The 17380-nt window shown below is 44.3% G+C and overlaps 1 protein-coding gene across 5 annotated transcripts in view; it reads left to right on the top strand.

Annotated features, from left to right (window-relative positions):
• The window catches only part of OPCML (opioid binding protein/cell adhesion molecule like), an 859123-nt gene extending 842943 nt beyond the window's left edge, over positions 1–16180 (top strand). For all 5 annotated transcript variants that reach the window (XM_070399259.1, XM_070399257.1, XM_070399261.1 and 2 more), the window contains one exon: positions 10824–16180. In XM_070399259.1, coding sequence (XP_070255360.1) covers positions 10824–10924 — 101 coding nt within the window. In that variant the 3' untranslated portion in view covers positions 10925–16180. The remainder of the gene's footprint in view (positions 1–10823) is intronic.
• The last annotated feature ends 1200 nt before the right edge of the window (positions 16181–17380 follow it).

Below are 17380 nucleotides of genomic sequence, written 5' to 3'. Positions count from 1 at the left end.
TGCATGGTCCCCACAAAGATGGTCCTCTGATACTCTGCCTGAGTGGCAATCGCTTCAACACCAGATGAAAGGGATGTTGTCCAGTTCACAGACCCTTTCTGATGTCCATGAATGTGGTTTCTAGTCCTCAATGTCCCCCTGATTGTGCAAAATGTTACTTATCACTTACCACCTACAGGGGGCACTGGGCTGAATGTTCTCCCTGCTTTACCTCATTTAATGACTCTAGGAAGTAAATACAGTGGGGCCTTGACTTACGAGTTTAATTCGTTCCGTGACGGAGCTCATAACTCAAATTACTCGTATGTCAAATCATTAAAGTGAACGAGTGAGACACGTGATGCTGGGCTGATGTTGTGGCGTTCACTGTGACGTTCGCTGCGCCAACTAGCGGTGGGGTATCTGAAGCTGGCTCATAACCCGAATTTTAGCTCGCAACTCAAAGCAAAAAATCGGCCGAGAGATGGCTCTTTGGCACACTCAAATCTCCCTTCTCCTACCTAAATCTAAGCCCATTATTTTAAAGAACATTTTTACATTTGCAACCCATATACACATATACACATACCTTACACACACACACACACACACACACACACACACACCATATTCCCAGGCATGCATTGGCGTTTGCCCTTAAGGACTGTAAGTTTCATTTTTGGAGATCCTCTGACTGTGCACCATGAAGCCAGAGAACACATTCTCCTAACAGACCTCTCACACAGACACATCTCCCATACATGTCCTACCTGCATGCAGAGAACAAAGGAAGATGGGATAAGAGCCAATTCAGAGACAAAGGCAATGGGGACAGTGGGGTGGTGAGTGGGTTGAAACAGGAAGTGACGAGGTAAACTGTGACAGGCACATCGGTAGGTGGGAGACACCCATGGGTGGATCAGTGCTTGGCCTCCAGCTGAGAAGTTTGTTTCTCACACACCAGTTACTGTCCCTTCAAAAGCCACACAGATGGGCTAGGTCACACGGGCAGTGTGCCAACTCAAAGTGGCATTTTAGCTTGTGTACTTTCTTGAGCCCCGGGCAACTGCAGGGACTGAAAAGGCAGCGGAATGTAGAGAAGAGACCAGTACCAGGAGCAAAGAAAACTGGGTTCTGATCCCCACTTTGCTACAGACAAGCTCTGACTCCCTCTGCTCCATGGTTGTGTATAAAATAGAACAGGACAAGAGGGACTCCCAGCTTACATTCAGCTTTTAAGTCTCTGTTCTGAAATGAAAATATAGGGTGAGCAACAGATCTCCAAAACCCAGCATCCCTACCCACAGACATGGTGGCAAGTACCCTGTGTTACTGCGAGGAGGCCTGCTCTAAGTCTTCGTCAGCTGTACTGAGTGGGTGCAGCCGCAGAAGGCCCACCTGAGCCTGGCACCTTGAGGTCCTGCCAGCCAAGCTCAGCTTGCGGCCCACTGCTCTGCCCTCCCAGAAGCCCTTCCCTTTCTCTGGTCTTGCCAACTCATGTTGCCGCCACTGAGTCTTGAACAAGAGGCCCCGCCGCCCTGTCCTTAGAGTGCAAAGAGGGCTGATTCCGACCCTGATTACATCCTTACATCCGCGCTGCAGAGAGTGCGACGCGCTTAATGAGCCATATAAATGCTTGGATTACTGGAACCAGCAGGCAGAGGGGCAGGGAATGCAAACAAAGCCAGGAAGGAGGGCGTCGCTGCGGAGAGGAAAACAGATTTCTCACTTTTTATCTGTGAAATCGGAGCGGTACAAATTAGTTACATTAAGAGTTAAGTATCAGGAATAGGGGACGACTCAGAGCAATCCTGTCCTTGCGAATGAAAATGGCAAAAGACTCCAGTGAAGGCAACATCTGGGCTCTGCATTCTTTCCTGCGGCAAAGCCTCAGCCCCTCCGAGCAGCTACTAGTAAGCTGCAGCCGACCTCAGCGCCCCCTGCCAACCCCTGGGAACCCTGAAGATAGAGTCTCCATTTTCTTTGGCCAATGGCCATTCCTCCAGAATCAATACACATACTAGGCTGGCTCTTCAAATGGGATTTTCTCCAGCTAGAAGCAGCAGTGACCAGCTCCTCTCCTCTCCCACCCTTTGCTGCCCTCCCCATGCACCCCAAGGTCCTTGTAGGCAGAGCGCTTAAGTCCCTGCCTTTGTACTGCCCACCTCCCTGACACACTCCTGCCCCCTCCTGTATTGAGGTGTCCAGACAACCACATCTTTCCCCTAAATGGCTCCAGGTGATGCCTGAGGACTGGGCCGAGGAGTGTGAGGATTCCCCTGAGCATCCTGACCATGAACCACCCTCTATTGCCTTTTCCCTTTCCCTCAAATCCCCCAAAAGGGAGGGTCAGTGGTGGTGTCTCCACCTCCTCCCAGTGCCTTTCACACATCGGCCTAGCAGTGCTGCTCCCTCAGAGCATCCAGCCTCCTCCCAGCTCCAGGCCCCCCATGGGCCCCCAACATTCCACTCCTGGCTTCTGGGACCTGAGCAGATGGTGACTTGCTTCTTCCCATTCTGTCTTAGTCTGATTCTAGCTCCTTCCCCACCTTTCGCATAGGTCTGCCCAGGCTCAGTATGACTGAGCGGAAGGGCCCCGTCCATGTCTTCCAGCACCTTACTAAGCACTGTCTGAGCCTGGGTTAGACTCACTCCGGGTATTTTAAGAGTGCAAGTTATGAGCCTTGCCACAGACCTGTTTCATCAAAATCTGCAGGGAAGTCATTGATGTTTCTCTCTCTCTCCCTCTCCCTTCCTCTCTGAAATCAAAAACGTATTTAACAGAGAATGTTGGGCTGTATCTTGCAATGGTTATTGCCCAGTAAACATTTACTGAATTAATAAATATATATTCTAGTCAATGAGGCATCCGTTGCAACCTCTATACAGTATGAACCTCTTCACTAACCAAAGAAAAGCCAAGTGCTCAAAAGGATTTGTTGTCTTCTCCCCCCAGGGAAGGCAAAGCATTATTTCTCTGACACCTTCCCTTGCATTCCAGCCTCTTAGTTCTAATTTGAAATCTAGGGTTCTCCCCCTCCCACCATGGGTTTTTCTTGTGAGCAAGACTATCTCAGACACCCCAGTTCACTGTTTAGAAAGATGTTCACCAAAGGATTTCTTCTTGCAGAGCCATCAAAAGCTGCACAGATTGGTCCACTTCCTGCTGATAACGTATATGATTTTTATTTTCCAAATCCTCAATTTAAATCCAGGTGGGAGGAGATGAGTCAGAGAGAAACACCATTGCTTTTGGCCGATGACAGCAGCATTATCATTTGTATTTTCCCAAACCTGCAAAATGTCAACATATTAGGGGGGGAAAAAAATGCAGACCTTTCACATTTCGTTTCTGATGAGGTTCCTCGTGGCTCCCCCACACCCCCACCCCCCGCCCGAATCACTGACATCTGGCGATTAGCCTGAGCGTTTAGAATTTAACAGGGAGCAGCCAGGCTGTGCTGATGTCAGCACACGCGCCACAGCCTATGGTTCGGCATGGACCACGGTCTCGCCTCTTTCAGGTTTGTGATGAGCTGACAGATTTGCATTCACTTCTGCCGGGAACTTAAACGTGTGTGTCTGTGGTTAGCACGGAACCGGGCACGCTAGCGAGAACAACACAAAGATGGCTGCCCGTGTGTGCTGCTCATCCGCTGGTCCTCACCCACCAGAGCCCAGCTAACCTCCCCTGTAAGACAGCACCGCGCTGCGCTGTAATTACAGACAATGGCAGGGAAGCCCCCTTGGAAGGGGGATGCTGCGCCTTCAGCAGCTGAAAATAGGCTTATGTTTCATCCACAAGGGTAACACACACATCCCTTAATTAGATTTCCCGGCTCCTCTTTTAATCACCAAGAACATCCTTATCCTTTTGGTGTCTCATTAGGAAGGTCACCGGGTTCATAGTCAAACTTAGAAAACTATCCCCGTTTCAGAACAAAACTCTCTCTTCGGAGACTTCAGATCCTTTCTTGATCTCACGGTGCTACCACCCAGTGCTAGTGCCTGTGGGATTCTTTTCTTTTTCTTCTTTAAACGCGATCACACTACCACCTGCTATTTTAGTAGCTTGACAGCTCTGCGGCCCACTGTTGCTAAAGAGCCATGCCGTGTGTTTATTGCAATCATGGAAAGGAAGGGTGGTGACACATTTCAACACCTGCATCACCCGTAATGGACACTTAATTTCTAAGCTTCCGAACCTCGGACGAGGCAATACCTCATCAGGAAGATTGTGCAATTTTCTGGGAACTTCGTGCTGAGTTTGGGCACTTGGTTTCCAACTCCTGCTCCTGCGGAGGGAGGGTGATCAGCCTCCCTTCCTGCCGCCCCCCCCCCCCCCCCCCCCCCGCCCCTGTGACTGCAGCAGCAAACCTGGCTCCAGAAGCCAGACCTGCAGGTTAATTCAATGTTAAGTGCACAAATTTGCTTTTTAAATATCAAATGCTTCTTCTATGTAATTTAACGAAGTAGGTAGCCTCTCCAAAGTGGACTTTATTTTATTTGTTTGTTTGTTTTGTTGTTATTAATCCTCCATAATATCTTTCCATTGATTTTTAGGGAGAGCGGAAGAAAGAGGGAAAGACAGAGAGAAACATTAATGTGAGAGAAACACGTGGATTGGTTGCCTCCTGCATGGCCCCAACCAAGACCCGGACTGGGGAGGAGCCTGCAACCAAGGCACGTGCCCTTGGCCGGAATTGAACCCAGGGCCCTTTGGTCCACTGGCCGATGGTCTATCCACTGAGCCAAACTGGCTAGGGCTGTTTATTTCTTAATGTAGTTGTTTTCCCCCACCCTTGACTTTCCCTTGTGGCCATAACACCTTCCTTCTGGTTCAGAGTGGACACAGCAGTTGACCATTATTCCATTTACAATTTCTGAAATTTATCTCATGATCATTTCTAAGGTTCTGTCTCTTCTTTGTGTTTGCTGAAGACTAACTTGTTTTTGTCTGCATATATGTCCCCAAGGTATTTTGCTGTTGTCATTGTTGACACTCACAGTTTGTTTGGTGGCTTTGCAACATCATTTAAGCTTTTCAAAGATATTCAGCTTCAGGCTTGAAGAAAACAGTTCATGTTTAGCATTGAAATGGGTGAAGACTGAGGGACTAGAGTGAGGGGAAAGGGCATAATTACATGTTCTTACTTTCAATTTATCCATGAAAAATATTTAATTAAACCTGATATTTGTAAGAGCCATTGTAACTAAATTAAATTATTGTTAACCATAAATAAAGATTCTTTGCATGTGGCATTTGCCAAGAGTTGGGCATCTAAATTCCCTTCCTCAGAAGGACTAGCCTCCTCGGGAAGCTCTTCTCTGTGGTTGGCAGCCTCCTGGCATAGTTTCAGGAGGGTCCAGGGCACTGCTTGCTGGCCATGCCTAGTTTGCTTCTAGCTGGTGTTTGACAATTATCCTTGAGAACCTAGTATTCCACAAGGTCTCTTCACTTAAAGCATGATCCCCACAAAAGATGCTATTTTAGAGATCAGCAGTTATTCCTCTTCTGGTTCTAATTTACTTAATATTTATTCATCCTTTATTTATACTCAGTGATCTAACACAGCATTTGAACTAATCCTCTGAGCAGCATTGCAAGAGTAGGGGAAACTATCCCCTCCCCATTTCATACATTAAAAAATAATAACTGATTCAGGGAAGGTGACTGTCTTGTCCAAAGTCATCCTGGTAGAGAGGAGCAGAGTCAGAATTCAAGTTCAGTTCTCTCTAGTTCTTGAATTCTGTCTTTTCAAGATCATCCAGAAGGAAGGGTATTCCTGAGATGAAAGAGATGATAACCTATTTGTTGCAAATGTTTTCTTCTCAGAATCAGCGAGGATTTAAATATATATTTATTCATTTTGTTCATGTGTTTACTGATTTAGCTTTAGACTAGCACAGAGAGTATTCAGAGTCCCACTGGAGCACAAGCTTTGTAAAGGCAGAGCTTGTGTTTACCTTTCTCTCTGAAAACAGAGCCTGGCCCATGACCGGCTCCCAACAACACCTGTTGAGTGAGCAGTGGTGACTTTCCATTGCCCTTGTAGACTGATCCTTTGCCCTTGGACCTTGCCACAGAGCTTGACTTTGGACCTCTCCCATTTGCCCTGCTCAGTGCCCCACACCCTAATGACCTCGCTCAACACCACTCCCCCCATCTCACCCATCTCAACTCCTCACTCCCTCACCCACCAAAATCTGACCTCAGCTTTAATGTACTTGGAAAACATCCATGTAGAAGGTAGGGCGTGTGGAACCACCAGAGCAGCAGTTGCCAGGGTGGCATGTTTCCTTTGACCCAGGCACTAGACACATGACTCAAATCCTTTAGTTATCCTATAAACTCAGTGTTTCGCCCACGTTCTCAATGACAAACTGAGCGTACTTGAAGAACACTTAGCTGGCAAGCCATAGAGACAGAATTTAAACCCAAATTGGCCTCACTCCAAAGCTGTCAGGATTGGTTGCACTTTTGCAGTGGTCAGCGATTCACCTCAAAGGATGTTTAGGGCCACAGAGATAAGGCAGTGAGGCCAAGTGAGGGCTGTGCAGAGGCCCAGAAAGCCGTTCTCAAGGCCCTGGAAGACATCTGCTCCGCCTCTGCATCCCTGGGCCCTGCTCCTTAGTCTTTATTTTAGTCCCATCTTTTCTTCAAACACTTGTCCTTTATCCAGGTGTACCTCAGGGTTAGTTTTCTGTAGAAGAACAAACACATAGTTGAAAACTAATGCTGATAATTTTGGAGTCAGACCAATTTGGGTTTAAAGCATTGAAAATCTGCCTTACATATTCAATTCCTGGATTCTAAGTTTGTCATAAGACCTACCTTTCTTTATCTTCCCTATTTCCATTTGAAAATGTAAATACAATAATAAGAATGAAAACACCATTTGCATTTCTCACCCAGTTTGTTGGAATTAAAACTGGTATTGTCTCGGGTACCAACTTCCTGGAGAAGTTTGCGCAACTGGGACCTGAACAAATGATGGCATGGGAAAGAACCTTCACCTTGACATCTGAAGACGTGTGTTCAGACCAGGGGAAGAGTCCTTCCGGCGTCACCCTCTCCCCTGTGACAGATTCTTTGAGCTCAGGTTTGCAAAGCCTCCTATCAGCCTGAGGAACCGGACGTGAGGCTGCGTGGTCATGCGACCACACCAAATAGTTAAGCAGCAGCAATGCATCACTTCACTATTACAACACAAGGAAGGATTTGCCTCATCATGGGAGTGGCCTGAGCATAGAGGCTAGATGGGAGAGATGCAACCCAGATGCTTTCTTCACTTCCAGTAGAATCAGGGTCACTGTACAGATGCAATTCAAGAATCAGTTCATTGTCGATGGCTTTTGTCCCACATTTCTCCAATCTAGGGAGTGAAATGCTAAAGTTGGAATAAAGTTATTCCTACACTAAGATTTCTGTCTCTCTAGAGTAGAGCTTTTAGAGCTTCAGCTGCTTCTTAAGTGGTGCACAGATGTGAACCAGTCTCCTCTTGCTTTGGACAGAGCCTGAGAGCCCTCCTGTAGAGCCCCCATGACACTGGTATTGGCCCACCTGCCAAATCTCCAATGTGCCCAGGATCTGTAGAAAGAAAGCAATGCTAGTTTTAATCTCCATCATGCTGGATTAGATTAACTCCTTAGCCAGAATAGCTCAGTCATTGCTCATTGTCCAAAGTTACGTTGGCAGTAAACTGCCGTATTATATAATACTAAAAACCAGGGCTCATTGACCTTGAAACCATACAGAAAATGAGGCCATTGGAAAGAAAATCTTGGGGTCTAGGAATGTTTGGTTCTCTGTTGCTATCTCAAGGTATAGTGATAAAGACAGAATGGTGATGACTTTTGTATCAACTGGAAAACGCCATCTGGCTGCACACCAGCTGTCCATTCTAGCACCAGATGTAAGGTTTCTATTAATACAATAACTCAGAATGCAAATAGAAGAAGAGTCTTAGATGTCATCAGTTCCAACCTCCTTTCACTATGTACGTGGGAGAACCAAGACCAGAAAAAGGACGTCACTCAGCTAGGGAGTAGCAGAGTCACATGAGAAATTGGATTTCCAGATTCCCAGTCCATTGTTCCTCTCACCACATGATGCTCTGGTCCCTGGAAAAAGGGGAAAAGTATTATTATCCATAGAGAGGAAGTAGAGTTGTAATAATCAAGGACTCAGCCCTAGCCGGTTTGGCTCAGTGGATAGAGCATCAGCCTGCGGACTCAAGGGTCCTGGGTTCGATTCCAGTCAGGGGCATGTACCTTGGTTGAGGGCACATCCCCAGTAGGGGTTGTGCAAGAGGCAGCTGATCGATGTTTCTCTCTCATCGATGTTTCTAACTCCCTATCCCTCTCCCTTCCTCTCTGTAAAAAAAAATCAATAAAATATATTTAAAAAAATAATCAAGGGCTCAGACTCTGTCCACAGAGTAACTCAATTCTAATACAGCTCTGGGTGTGTAAGTTGTGTAACCATAGTTAAAGTACTTTACGGCTCTGTTCTTCAGTTTCCCCATTAATATCATGGGAATGTCAATGGTACATAGCTCAGTGGGTTTTGTAAAGATTAAATGAGCTCATGTTTGTTTACCATTTAGAATCATACTTGTCACCATTGTGATCCAAAGCAAACTGAGCACCCTCTATACCCATGAAGTCACCTTCATGGCTTCCACTCTTTGGAACACGCAACTAAAGCTCAGCTGTGGCTATAACCCCTGCTTGATCAGCACTGAACATCGATGGCAACCCATATTCCATGAGAGATGCTCGTTGCTCTTTATGATGCCACCTTCTTTTCTCTCTATACTTCACCTTTTTATGCTTTGCTTTCTTATATACGTAACTTCTCTTCTCTGTTTAGCAATATGCAACCTTGTGCTGTATCATGACATCACCAAAATGCTAAAGTCCACTGTAGAAGTTGGAATAAAGTTATCCCTACACTAAGACTTCTGTCCCTCTAAGGTAGAGCTTTTAGAGCTTCAACTGTTTCTTAAGTTAATATCAACACAATGAATTAGATAAAGGCACAGGTGGACAGCACATTGGTTAGACATTTAAAGAAACATATGGGTTTTATAAATCTACATTGCTCATTTTCTTATAAACTCATTTTAAACATTTAAATAATTCTCTTTTTTTTCCAGAAGACAATATAGAAAATTACCTTGAACTTGAACTTGGACATTTTCCAACTCAGTAGACCAGTATGCCTCCTCAGGGTATATATCTGGACTGATGGCAGCCCCAGAGTCAGGCTACTTTCCATAAATATATATGGAGCCTCCGTGGAGCTAGAGACATTATCCTGCCCTTGTCTATGGATACTCTATTAAAAAAAACTGCAGAGAAATATGAGCCAGACTCTCAAGATATCATATAAAAATGATTTTTTTAGTCAATAAAAGAATTATGTACATTGTAAATCAGAGGAAGAAAAGTTGTCCGTGTTGAAATCCCTCAAGATGAAACAGTTGAATGCTCTCTGCTGAAATGAGAGACCTATACTTTCTCAAGCAAAGGTCAGCATCAGTCCCTTCCCAGGCAGGCATAGATCCACACCATTAGGTTGACAAACAAGCCAAATGATTGGGCCCTATCTGAGCAGCCCCTGTGCCACCTCTGCGTTTTAAAGTAGCCACGCTCAATTCCAATAACCCAATTTACTTCTAAAAAGGCAGTGTAGTCCTGGCTGACAAAGGAAGAGGAGGCATGCTTGTCTTGCTTGCAACTCCTTCCCTTTGTCACAGGCTTCATAGGAATGTCTATTGACAGCTTCTAGTCCCTTGGCTTGTACTTGCTTTTGCTTTCCCTGGAATACTCTCTGCTTGCCAGCTGCCTGTCTTAATTATGACCCTAAATTCCTGTGGTTTCCCAATAAAGGTGATGGAGGAGCACAGAGGCAGAGTTAGCCACAGACACATCTGCCCTGGGCCCTTTGAATAGGCCAGGATAATTCCCTTCCCTGGTCTTTCTTCTCAAGGACAGCAGATGAAAGGAAATGGATAGCATGTGTGATTCTATAGTCTTGTTCAATGGAATGTGAATGACTCAGGAGGGCTGTGTGAAGAAGGGTCAGAGGGAGGGAAGAAGAAAGAAATAGCTGCAGGTACAATTGCTTCAGGCTGCAATATTAGCTGGCAGTTAGGACATGACTGGTTGAGTCTTCTTTGTTCCTTTTGAAGAGTCACCATGGACTGATGGGATAAACCCAATCCTCATCTTTAAAACTCTTGAGTATTCTTCCTCAACTACTTCAGGAGGAACCTCCACAATACCAAGTTACATGGGATGAAATGTTGGCCACACCAACACGTACATACTTGTTGCTCACAAGATGTTTCTGTTCCTCCCAAGCCCCCACCCCTCTCCCAGTTCTCTCTACTCTGGACTCTTTCCTGCACCCCATGGTTCTCTCCTGCATCCCTGCCTGACCAGGATTCTATCTCCAAAGACAGAACACAATTAGTGGTAATATTTATGAAATGGCCATCAGGTCCTGCCATACCATTTAGCCCTGTCTGCAGCCTTAACTTTTTAGCCCGTAGGCCTAACTTACTGTCATTACCTCCCTCCATCCCCCCCCCTTTTTTTTTAAACCCCATCTTTCAGAGCAGGCTATAGTGGTCAAGGCATCCCACTGATTTGCCCCTTTGAGTTTCTAAATACTCCCCCTGGCACTTTCCATTTGTCCAGACTTAGAAGGGTCAGTGGTGGAAGTGAGAGGTGGGGGAATGCTCACAGAGAAGCATGTCTATATATTTGCTCAGCAATAAGTATGGTACCTTTGGGTGCATGCTAATGGCTCTGTCTCTCTTTCCCCTACACAGGGCCTGGAGCAGTCATTGATGGTGTAAACTCGGCCTCTAGAGCGCTGGCTTGTCTCTGGCTATCAGGGACCCTCTTTGCCCACTTCTTCATCAAGTTTTGATAAGAAACCATAGGTTCTCTGAGCAACGCCTGCTTCTCCATATCACAGACTTTAATCTACACTGCGGAGGGCAAACCAGTTTGGGCTTCTTTTTGTTTCTTTGTTTCTGATATTCTCTCTTGATTTTTTTAAATTTGTATTCTTCAGTTTTGTTTGTTTATTTGGCTTTTTTTTTTTCCAGTTTCAATGAGTGGGGTTTGGGGAGGGGAGGGCAGGGTTCTACCATGTGTAGGCTAAGCATTCATTGGTGTGTCCAAAAATGGAATCTGTTCCTGCTCCCTGGGCTCTTCCCTTCTCTCTGCTTCCCTCCCCATCATCATCACCACCAACCTCTCCTGTCCCACATGCCAAAACATGAGCTCCATTTGGGCAAAACCGTGCCTCGTGATAAACACCCTGAAGACACAACTTGACTTATAATGTAGTGCACAGCAAGAGTTATATCCAAGTGTCCTATTATCTGTGTCTTTTAAGCTTTGGACCATTTTCCTGATTACAATGTACATATCCCTCTCTCCATGTTTATTATTATCTAATTACATTAGGGTTCACATCCTTTCTTTCTGGAAAGTTATCTCAAGGCATATATATATATATATATATATATATATATATATATATATATATTATTGCATCTTCTCTAGGTACTCTGCTCTATATGCGTTTCTCACCAGCTACAGGGATTCGAGCTTTGAAGCTATTCACTCTGCCCCATACTAAAAATTTAGAAGTCGAATGACCAAAAGGGGGTAGACATTTTGAGGATAGTATTTCCCTTAAAAAAATGCTGTTCAGCTCATAAAAATGATTTATAGATAGCTGATTGTTTAGGTTTTATCAAGCTATCTATCAAAGTAATCATACAGTTATCCATCTATTCAATTGTCTGATTTTCCTCTCCATTCAATTATCTATCCACCCATCTTTCTCTCTAGTAATCTATTTACTCTATTTGTCAATCCATCAATGTAATTTTCTAACACTTCTTTCTATTTCTTTCCTCACTACTCACTATCAATTCATCACCATATTAATGTCTAATCATATTGTGTCTATTCAACTGTATTCATTTCTCCTCTACCTTCAGCAGACATTGGCATCTTCAAAATTACCTATCAGCTTCTCATGTGAAAGCCAATGATCTCACAGGCTAACAGCATAGAAAAGCAATATGGCATGGACTCTTTGGAATGTGATATCCCATCCACCCAACGTAGATGCGGTTAACGGATGGACCAAAGTAGAATTCTAATGATCAGTCACTCACTATTCCCAGAAGTGACTGGGTTTCCACAGCCACCTTCTTGGGAAGTCAATTGACCCTGGCGAAGCCTGGATTGCTGCGTATTTTTCTTTTTTCACACTTGAAGGACCAAGGAGCCAACCTTCATGCTTCTCTCCGCCGTTCAAGAAAGTGTATGTCAGGAACCTACAGGATTCACCCCAGGGCTGGCTTCTCTTAATAGCAAGAGCAAAAAAGAAAACAAACACATCTGACTGTGGAACGGAAAGAGAGCAGTCCACCTGTCTGAGTGCGATGGCTTCAGCTATTGTCTCCTCTCTGCTCCAGTTTTAGTTGAATCTGTTTGAAAACTATCCAGTAAAAAGCCAATGAGGCCAATTACATGGTGGGTGTGTTGACAACTCTGGTGTTTGTATCAGAAAGCTCTTCTGGGCTGAGGAGGGCACTTGAGCAACCCACTTAATTTCCAAGCACGTGATTAACACAACACTGCGAACAGAGGGGGAAATTGGAAGTGACTCACAATTTCCTCTGCTACAGGCTGCTGCTCCACCAGCTCTTGGGGAGAATGTCTTCAGCTCTCCATCGTCAAAGCAGACCTAGTATAGAAACAGGAGCTGATCTGACCTTTCTACATTCTCTCCTGGGACAGGAAGGACTCGGCCAGTGAGGATGCCGTGATCCAGCAGAAGGGCATTGAAAACCACACAAGGCTGTGTTTCACCTCACCTGTGCTGCAGGGACTGTCCTACTGAGCGGGTGAGAAAGAAGCATCCACAATGACTAGCTCACACACCTACCCTGACCCGACTAGGAAACTGTTTCAGCAAAATAATAAAAATAAATATGTGTGTGGCTATGTGCACATCTAATATACAAACCTTTTTGCCTTGGCATACAAACACCTAGGCACTTTCACAAGCGTTAGAGCTGGTGCAAGTGAAATTCATATGACATTTGCCAGCTGTAAACAGACATCTGCATTTCCTAGCGAGCCACCAGGAGCCGAATTCTGGGAACATAAATGACGTGCCAAAAGCGGTGTATCGATTCCAAGTTTCCAGGGACAATCATGAGCAGACATAAAGTCATAATTAAAAGTTGGACATCAATGTTTCAGATCTGTCACCACATTGAGCACCTGGAGTCGGGTTGGTGTCAGACGTTGGATGAGGATCAAATGTGTCATGGGAGTGGTCTACTGATCATCAATTTGATGCTTGGGAATAAAATAAATGTGGAGGCTGTGGAGAGTTGGCGGTTTCAAAGAACAGGTTCTTGAAATGGACAAGCTGTACATGTTCTTCAGTCCAAGATGCGTCCTAGGAGAAGGGGCCCACCCTCCTTGGGCCATGAAGGCCACTAGAACCTTCTGAACAGGGCAAGGCTGGGCCTCAGAGTCACGAAGAAACTCTGCACTGCCCTCTTCCTCTGGACACCAGGAAGCACCTCTGGTAGTTGCCTATTCCAGCCACACCTCCGAGGGGGAATAGCCTATAGCCAATCCTCGTCTGTCTGGGATAAAGAAAACCAAGTAAATAAGACCCCAGGAAGCTGGGCACTGGGAAAGGAAATTGGTCTTCCGCACAACAGATGGCCTCCAGCTTCCGTGTTGTTTGGGTTACTTTGGTGGGGATGGCTCTATATGACAGTAGGTCTTCCCCAAGTTTGAAGCATACTGAACGGTAAATGCTCACTAAAGACCACATCCACAAGTACACGTGCTCTTTCAACTTTACGTATGGAGGGTAGATGGATAAGGCCTGTTGGATAGATTTTTTTTCAAGGTGTCCATGGTGGGGATGGGGTAGGGGTAAAGGAGGAAAATCAAAAAGTCTCTGAGCATCCTATGGCTCTTCGCGGGTTTTCCATGGGAAGATAACCAAATAATGCTTATCTGAGAGTAGGTGAAAGGAACTCAGCAATGCCGTTACTCTGAAACCCTTCCCCTTCCCCAGACACAGTTGAAATGGACTTCCACCAAAGTGATGCCAATGAGAGTGCTAGTGTTAAGATTCTGGCCAAGCTTGTTTTCTCAGAAGTTTAATGTCAAGTGCCTGATATAGTCATCTGCAAGTCTAAGCAAGTGCTTTTAGTTTTTCTCATTCGTGCTTTAACTGGGGGAGAGGAGACATACAGGAGAATGTGGTGACACATGCATATATTTTATGCAGGGAGCGCACTGAGCATGATTGTTCTTCTGCAACTGTGCTCAACTGAATAGAAGGAAAGGTAAGGCTTTTATCAAAAAAAGGTCTGGGGCTCTTTCCTTTGAAACCAGTGCCTAGTACTAGATGGTATGTTTCCAATATTGGGCAGTGAGTTCTCAAGACCTGGGTGGAAAGTGTGCTCTGGGACCCTAGAAACTCCATAACCAAGGATGAATTGAAGGATCTGTTTCTGCATCAACCCAGTTGCCTTGCACTCAACATGGAAGAATTAGCAAGTTCCACCTATGACAGAAGTACTCTTTCGTGAAAAGTGTAGAGAACCTCAAGGTGGGCAGTGGATCCGAAGAGAGTTTATCGCTGTCACTGCATCAGGAGTGGCTGTAAATTGAATAACCTGGTTTTGGTCGGTGATTCCAACGCCACTGAGATTGTCTTCTCTGTAGTGATGTATGAATGGCATCAGCCCATCACTAGAAGGATGTGAGAAATGGCTCAAGATGAGGAGAGATATGGGGTGGGGTAATCCTTCACAATTTCACCCCGTCTTAACCAGAGAAACAGTGGCTTTGCAGTACCTGGAACCAGCCCTCCATTCTCCCCTCCCCCAAAGAACACAACCCACAAATTTTTATTTTTTTAAAGAGAAAAGTTTAATCTCTTTAGAAATAGGAAAAGCAGCATAAAATTTTTCTTCTTGGAAAAATTCATTAAAAAAAATTTTTTTTTTGTCCAATAAGGAGAATCTTCATTTTGCACAGACCTATACCTAGAAAAGCTTATACCCAATTGCCTCCCCGTGGTACTATCCAAAGTTTCCCTGTGTCTTTCTCTCAAGACAAATACGTTTGAGCAGTTGCAATAAAACTTCACAGGTGTGTAACTAGGAAGGCATCATTTTCAAGAAAGATACCATATGATGAGAACGCCTAATGATCACTGAAAGTAAACAAATAAAAATGCCAGTCTCATTTCCCTCATTTCTTATTTAAGAGAAGAGAAGTAAATGAAAGGAAGAAGAAAATAGATTCGCAATTAAAAGAAATGGCCAAAAGAGCTGAAAAGCGTGCAATTTAGCCTTCAGGTGCAGAATTCTGGGAGTCCAGAGGAATGTGGAGTGGACTCAATTAGGCCCAATTGTCTTCATTCTGAAAGTAGTCAGCCAAACCTCATTTCCCATATTTTGAGAGATTACTTTTCGTGTCTTTCAATGCTGCCCCTTTGAAGGCATACAGTTGTTCCACACCACCGAGTGCAGGAAGAAAGATTGTGAACCTTCCTACTCTTTCTCGGCCACATTCTCTGCTACTGGCAGATCTATAAGGACATCGATAATAGCAATGATAAGTAATAATAGCTGCCCTCGCGTTAGTTAGAGGGAGCATTTTTAATCATTCAAAAATTTTTGTGACATGTACAGTGCAATTGTGCGGAATGTGTGCGTGTACGAAAATGTATCTGTCAAGTTCAGAGTCCTCTAGATTAAAAAAAAAATATGACTTATCAATAGTGCCGTTATAGCTATGTCAGACAATGGGTGTGCCCATTCTCACAATTATCCTTAAAGCAAATCTATGTTCAAATGCTTTAAAAATTGATCACATGATACAAGAGTATAACTTTGTCAGCTTTCTAGAGTTCTTTTTTTCTTCTTTAATTTTCTCCCCCATTTTTTTCCTTAAAAATCAATGAAGAATTGATTTCTGTCAATAATTGTATTAAGGGTGAATATACTACCTGAATTTTGTGCATGTTACATTGTAGTTGTAACCTTTTCTAATTCAGGATGAACACGAGATGGTTGTGATTGTGCAGTGTATCAATAAAATTCGAAGAAATTTGTAATTTTGGGGGGGCTTGTTATTAGGCTATATCATTGAGCACTCAGGAATGGAGAAAAGTGAAGCTGACTATGCTACTCCCATATATGTGGTTTAGGCTTTGGGGAGTAGACACAATCAGGAACGCAATATTCATATTCTCTCTCTCTCTCTCTCTCTCTCTCTCTCTCTCTCTCTCTCTCACTTTCTCTCCACCCAAAGCATATACACACATACAGCATAGAAGGCAGTCTACGCACTTTCTCTATACACATCTAATATCTATGCCATTTACAAATACTATAAGATATACCTGCAGCCTCAAAGTCTACAAAATGTATTTATTGACCGAGGCTCCATGGAATGAGAAGAGAAGTTTCAGAAATATAATGACCAAGTACTCCTCAGCTTGGACACTCCAGTCCTTAATCATTTCTGCAGTTTGATTCCACTCACAACTGTGACAAGAATGAGTATGAGAAGATATGGTGACTATGTCCATTTGTTCGTAGACATATATGCCATTTGTATTGCTCTAATCTCTGGTTTTACTAAAGTTTGCTTATGGGTACCAGCATGAAAAGGAGACCTCAAAAGAAGCTGCACCCCCCTGATTGCCTTCTCTAAACCATCTTTCTCTTTCATTAAAACTCCAACTCTCCTACCTTCATCACACACATCTCTGACTTTCTGAAGGAATGGGTATAATCTCTTTTGTACACTCAGCTTCTGTATCAAGTAGCCCTTCTAGTTCTACCAGTAACTAGATACGTGACCTTGATGAGCATTTGACCTTTCTAGTGTTTGTTTCCTCATCTATACCATTTGCAAATTTGCTCCTCACAGCGTGGTTTAGTTGACAACTCTCTGGCAGTTTTTGTTCCTCTTTCAACCACTGAGTTTCTCAAGACTTGTCTAAATAAAGCTTAAAACCAATGGCTGTTTATGGCTTGGGAGTTAGCAGAAAGGGAGTTAAGATTCCCCCGTTGATATTACCGCATGGCTAGCACTTCTGGCCAAGATGCCGAGTTAGAGTCCTGAGGCTTGTTTGTTCCTGGCTTTCTAGGTAAACAAGGGTTACTCCCTGACCTTTCATGACTCTGTCTCCTTCACAGAGAATGGGACACAGATAACGTGATAAACTAGAACATGTTCTTTGAAAATTAAAATACCAAGGAAATGGTAGATACCGTTGAATGCGTTTCCAGTTTCCCCAGGCTCATTG

Source organism: Myotis yumanensis, unplaced genomic scaffold (assembly GCF_028538775.1).
Source record: "Myotis yumanensis isolate MYYU_CA2020_CCGP unplaced genomic scaffold, mMyoYum1.0.hap1 SCAF_19, whole genome shotgun sequence".
NCBI lineage: Eukaryota > Metazoa > Chordata > Mammalia > Chiroptera > Vespertilionidae > Myotis > Myotis yumanensis.
This window is presented reverse-complemented; position numbering and strand designations above follow the sequence as displayed.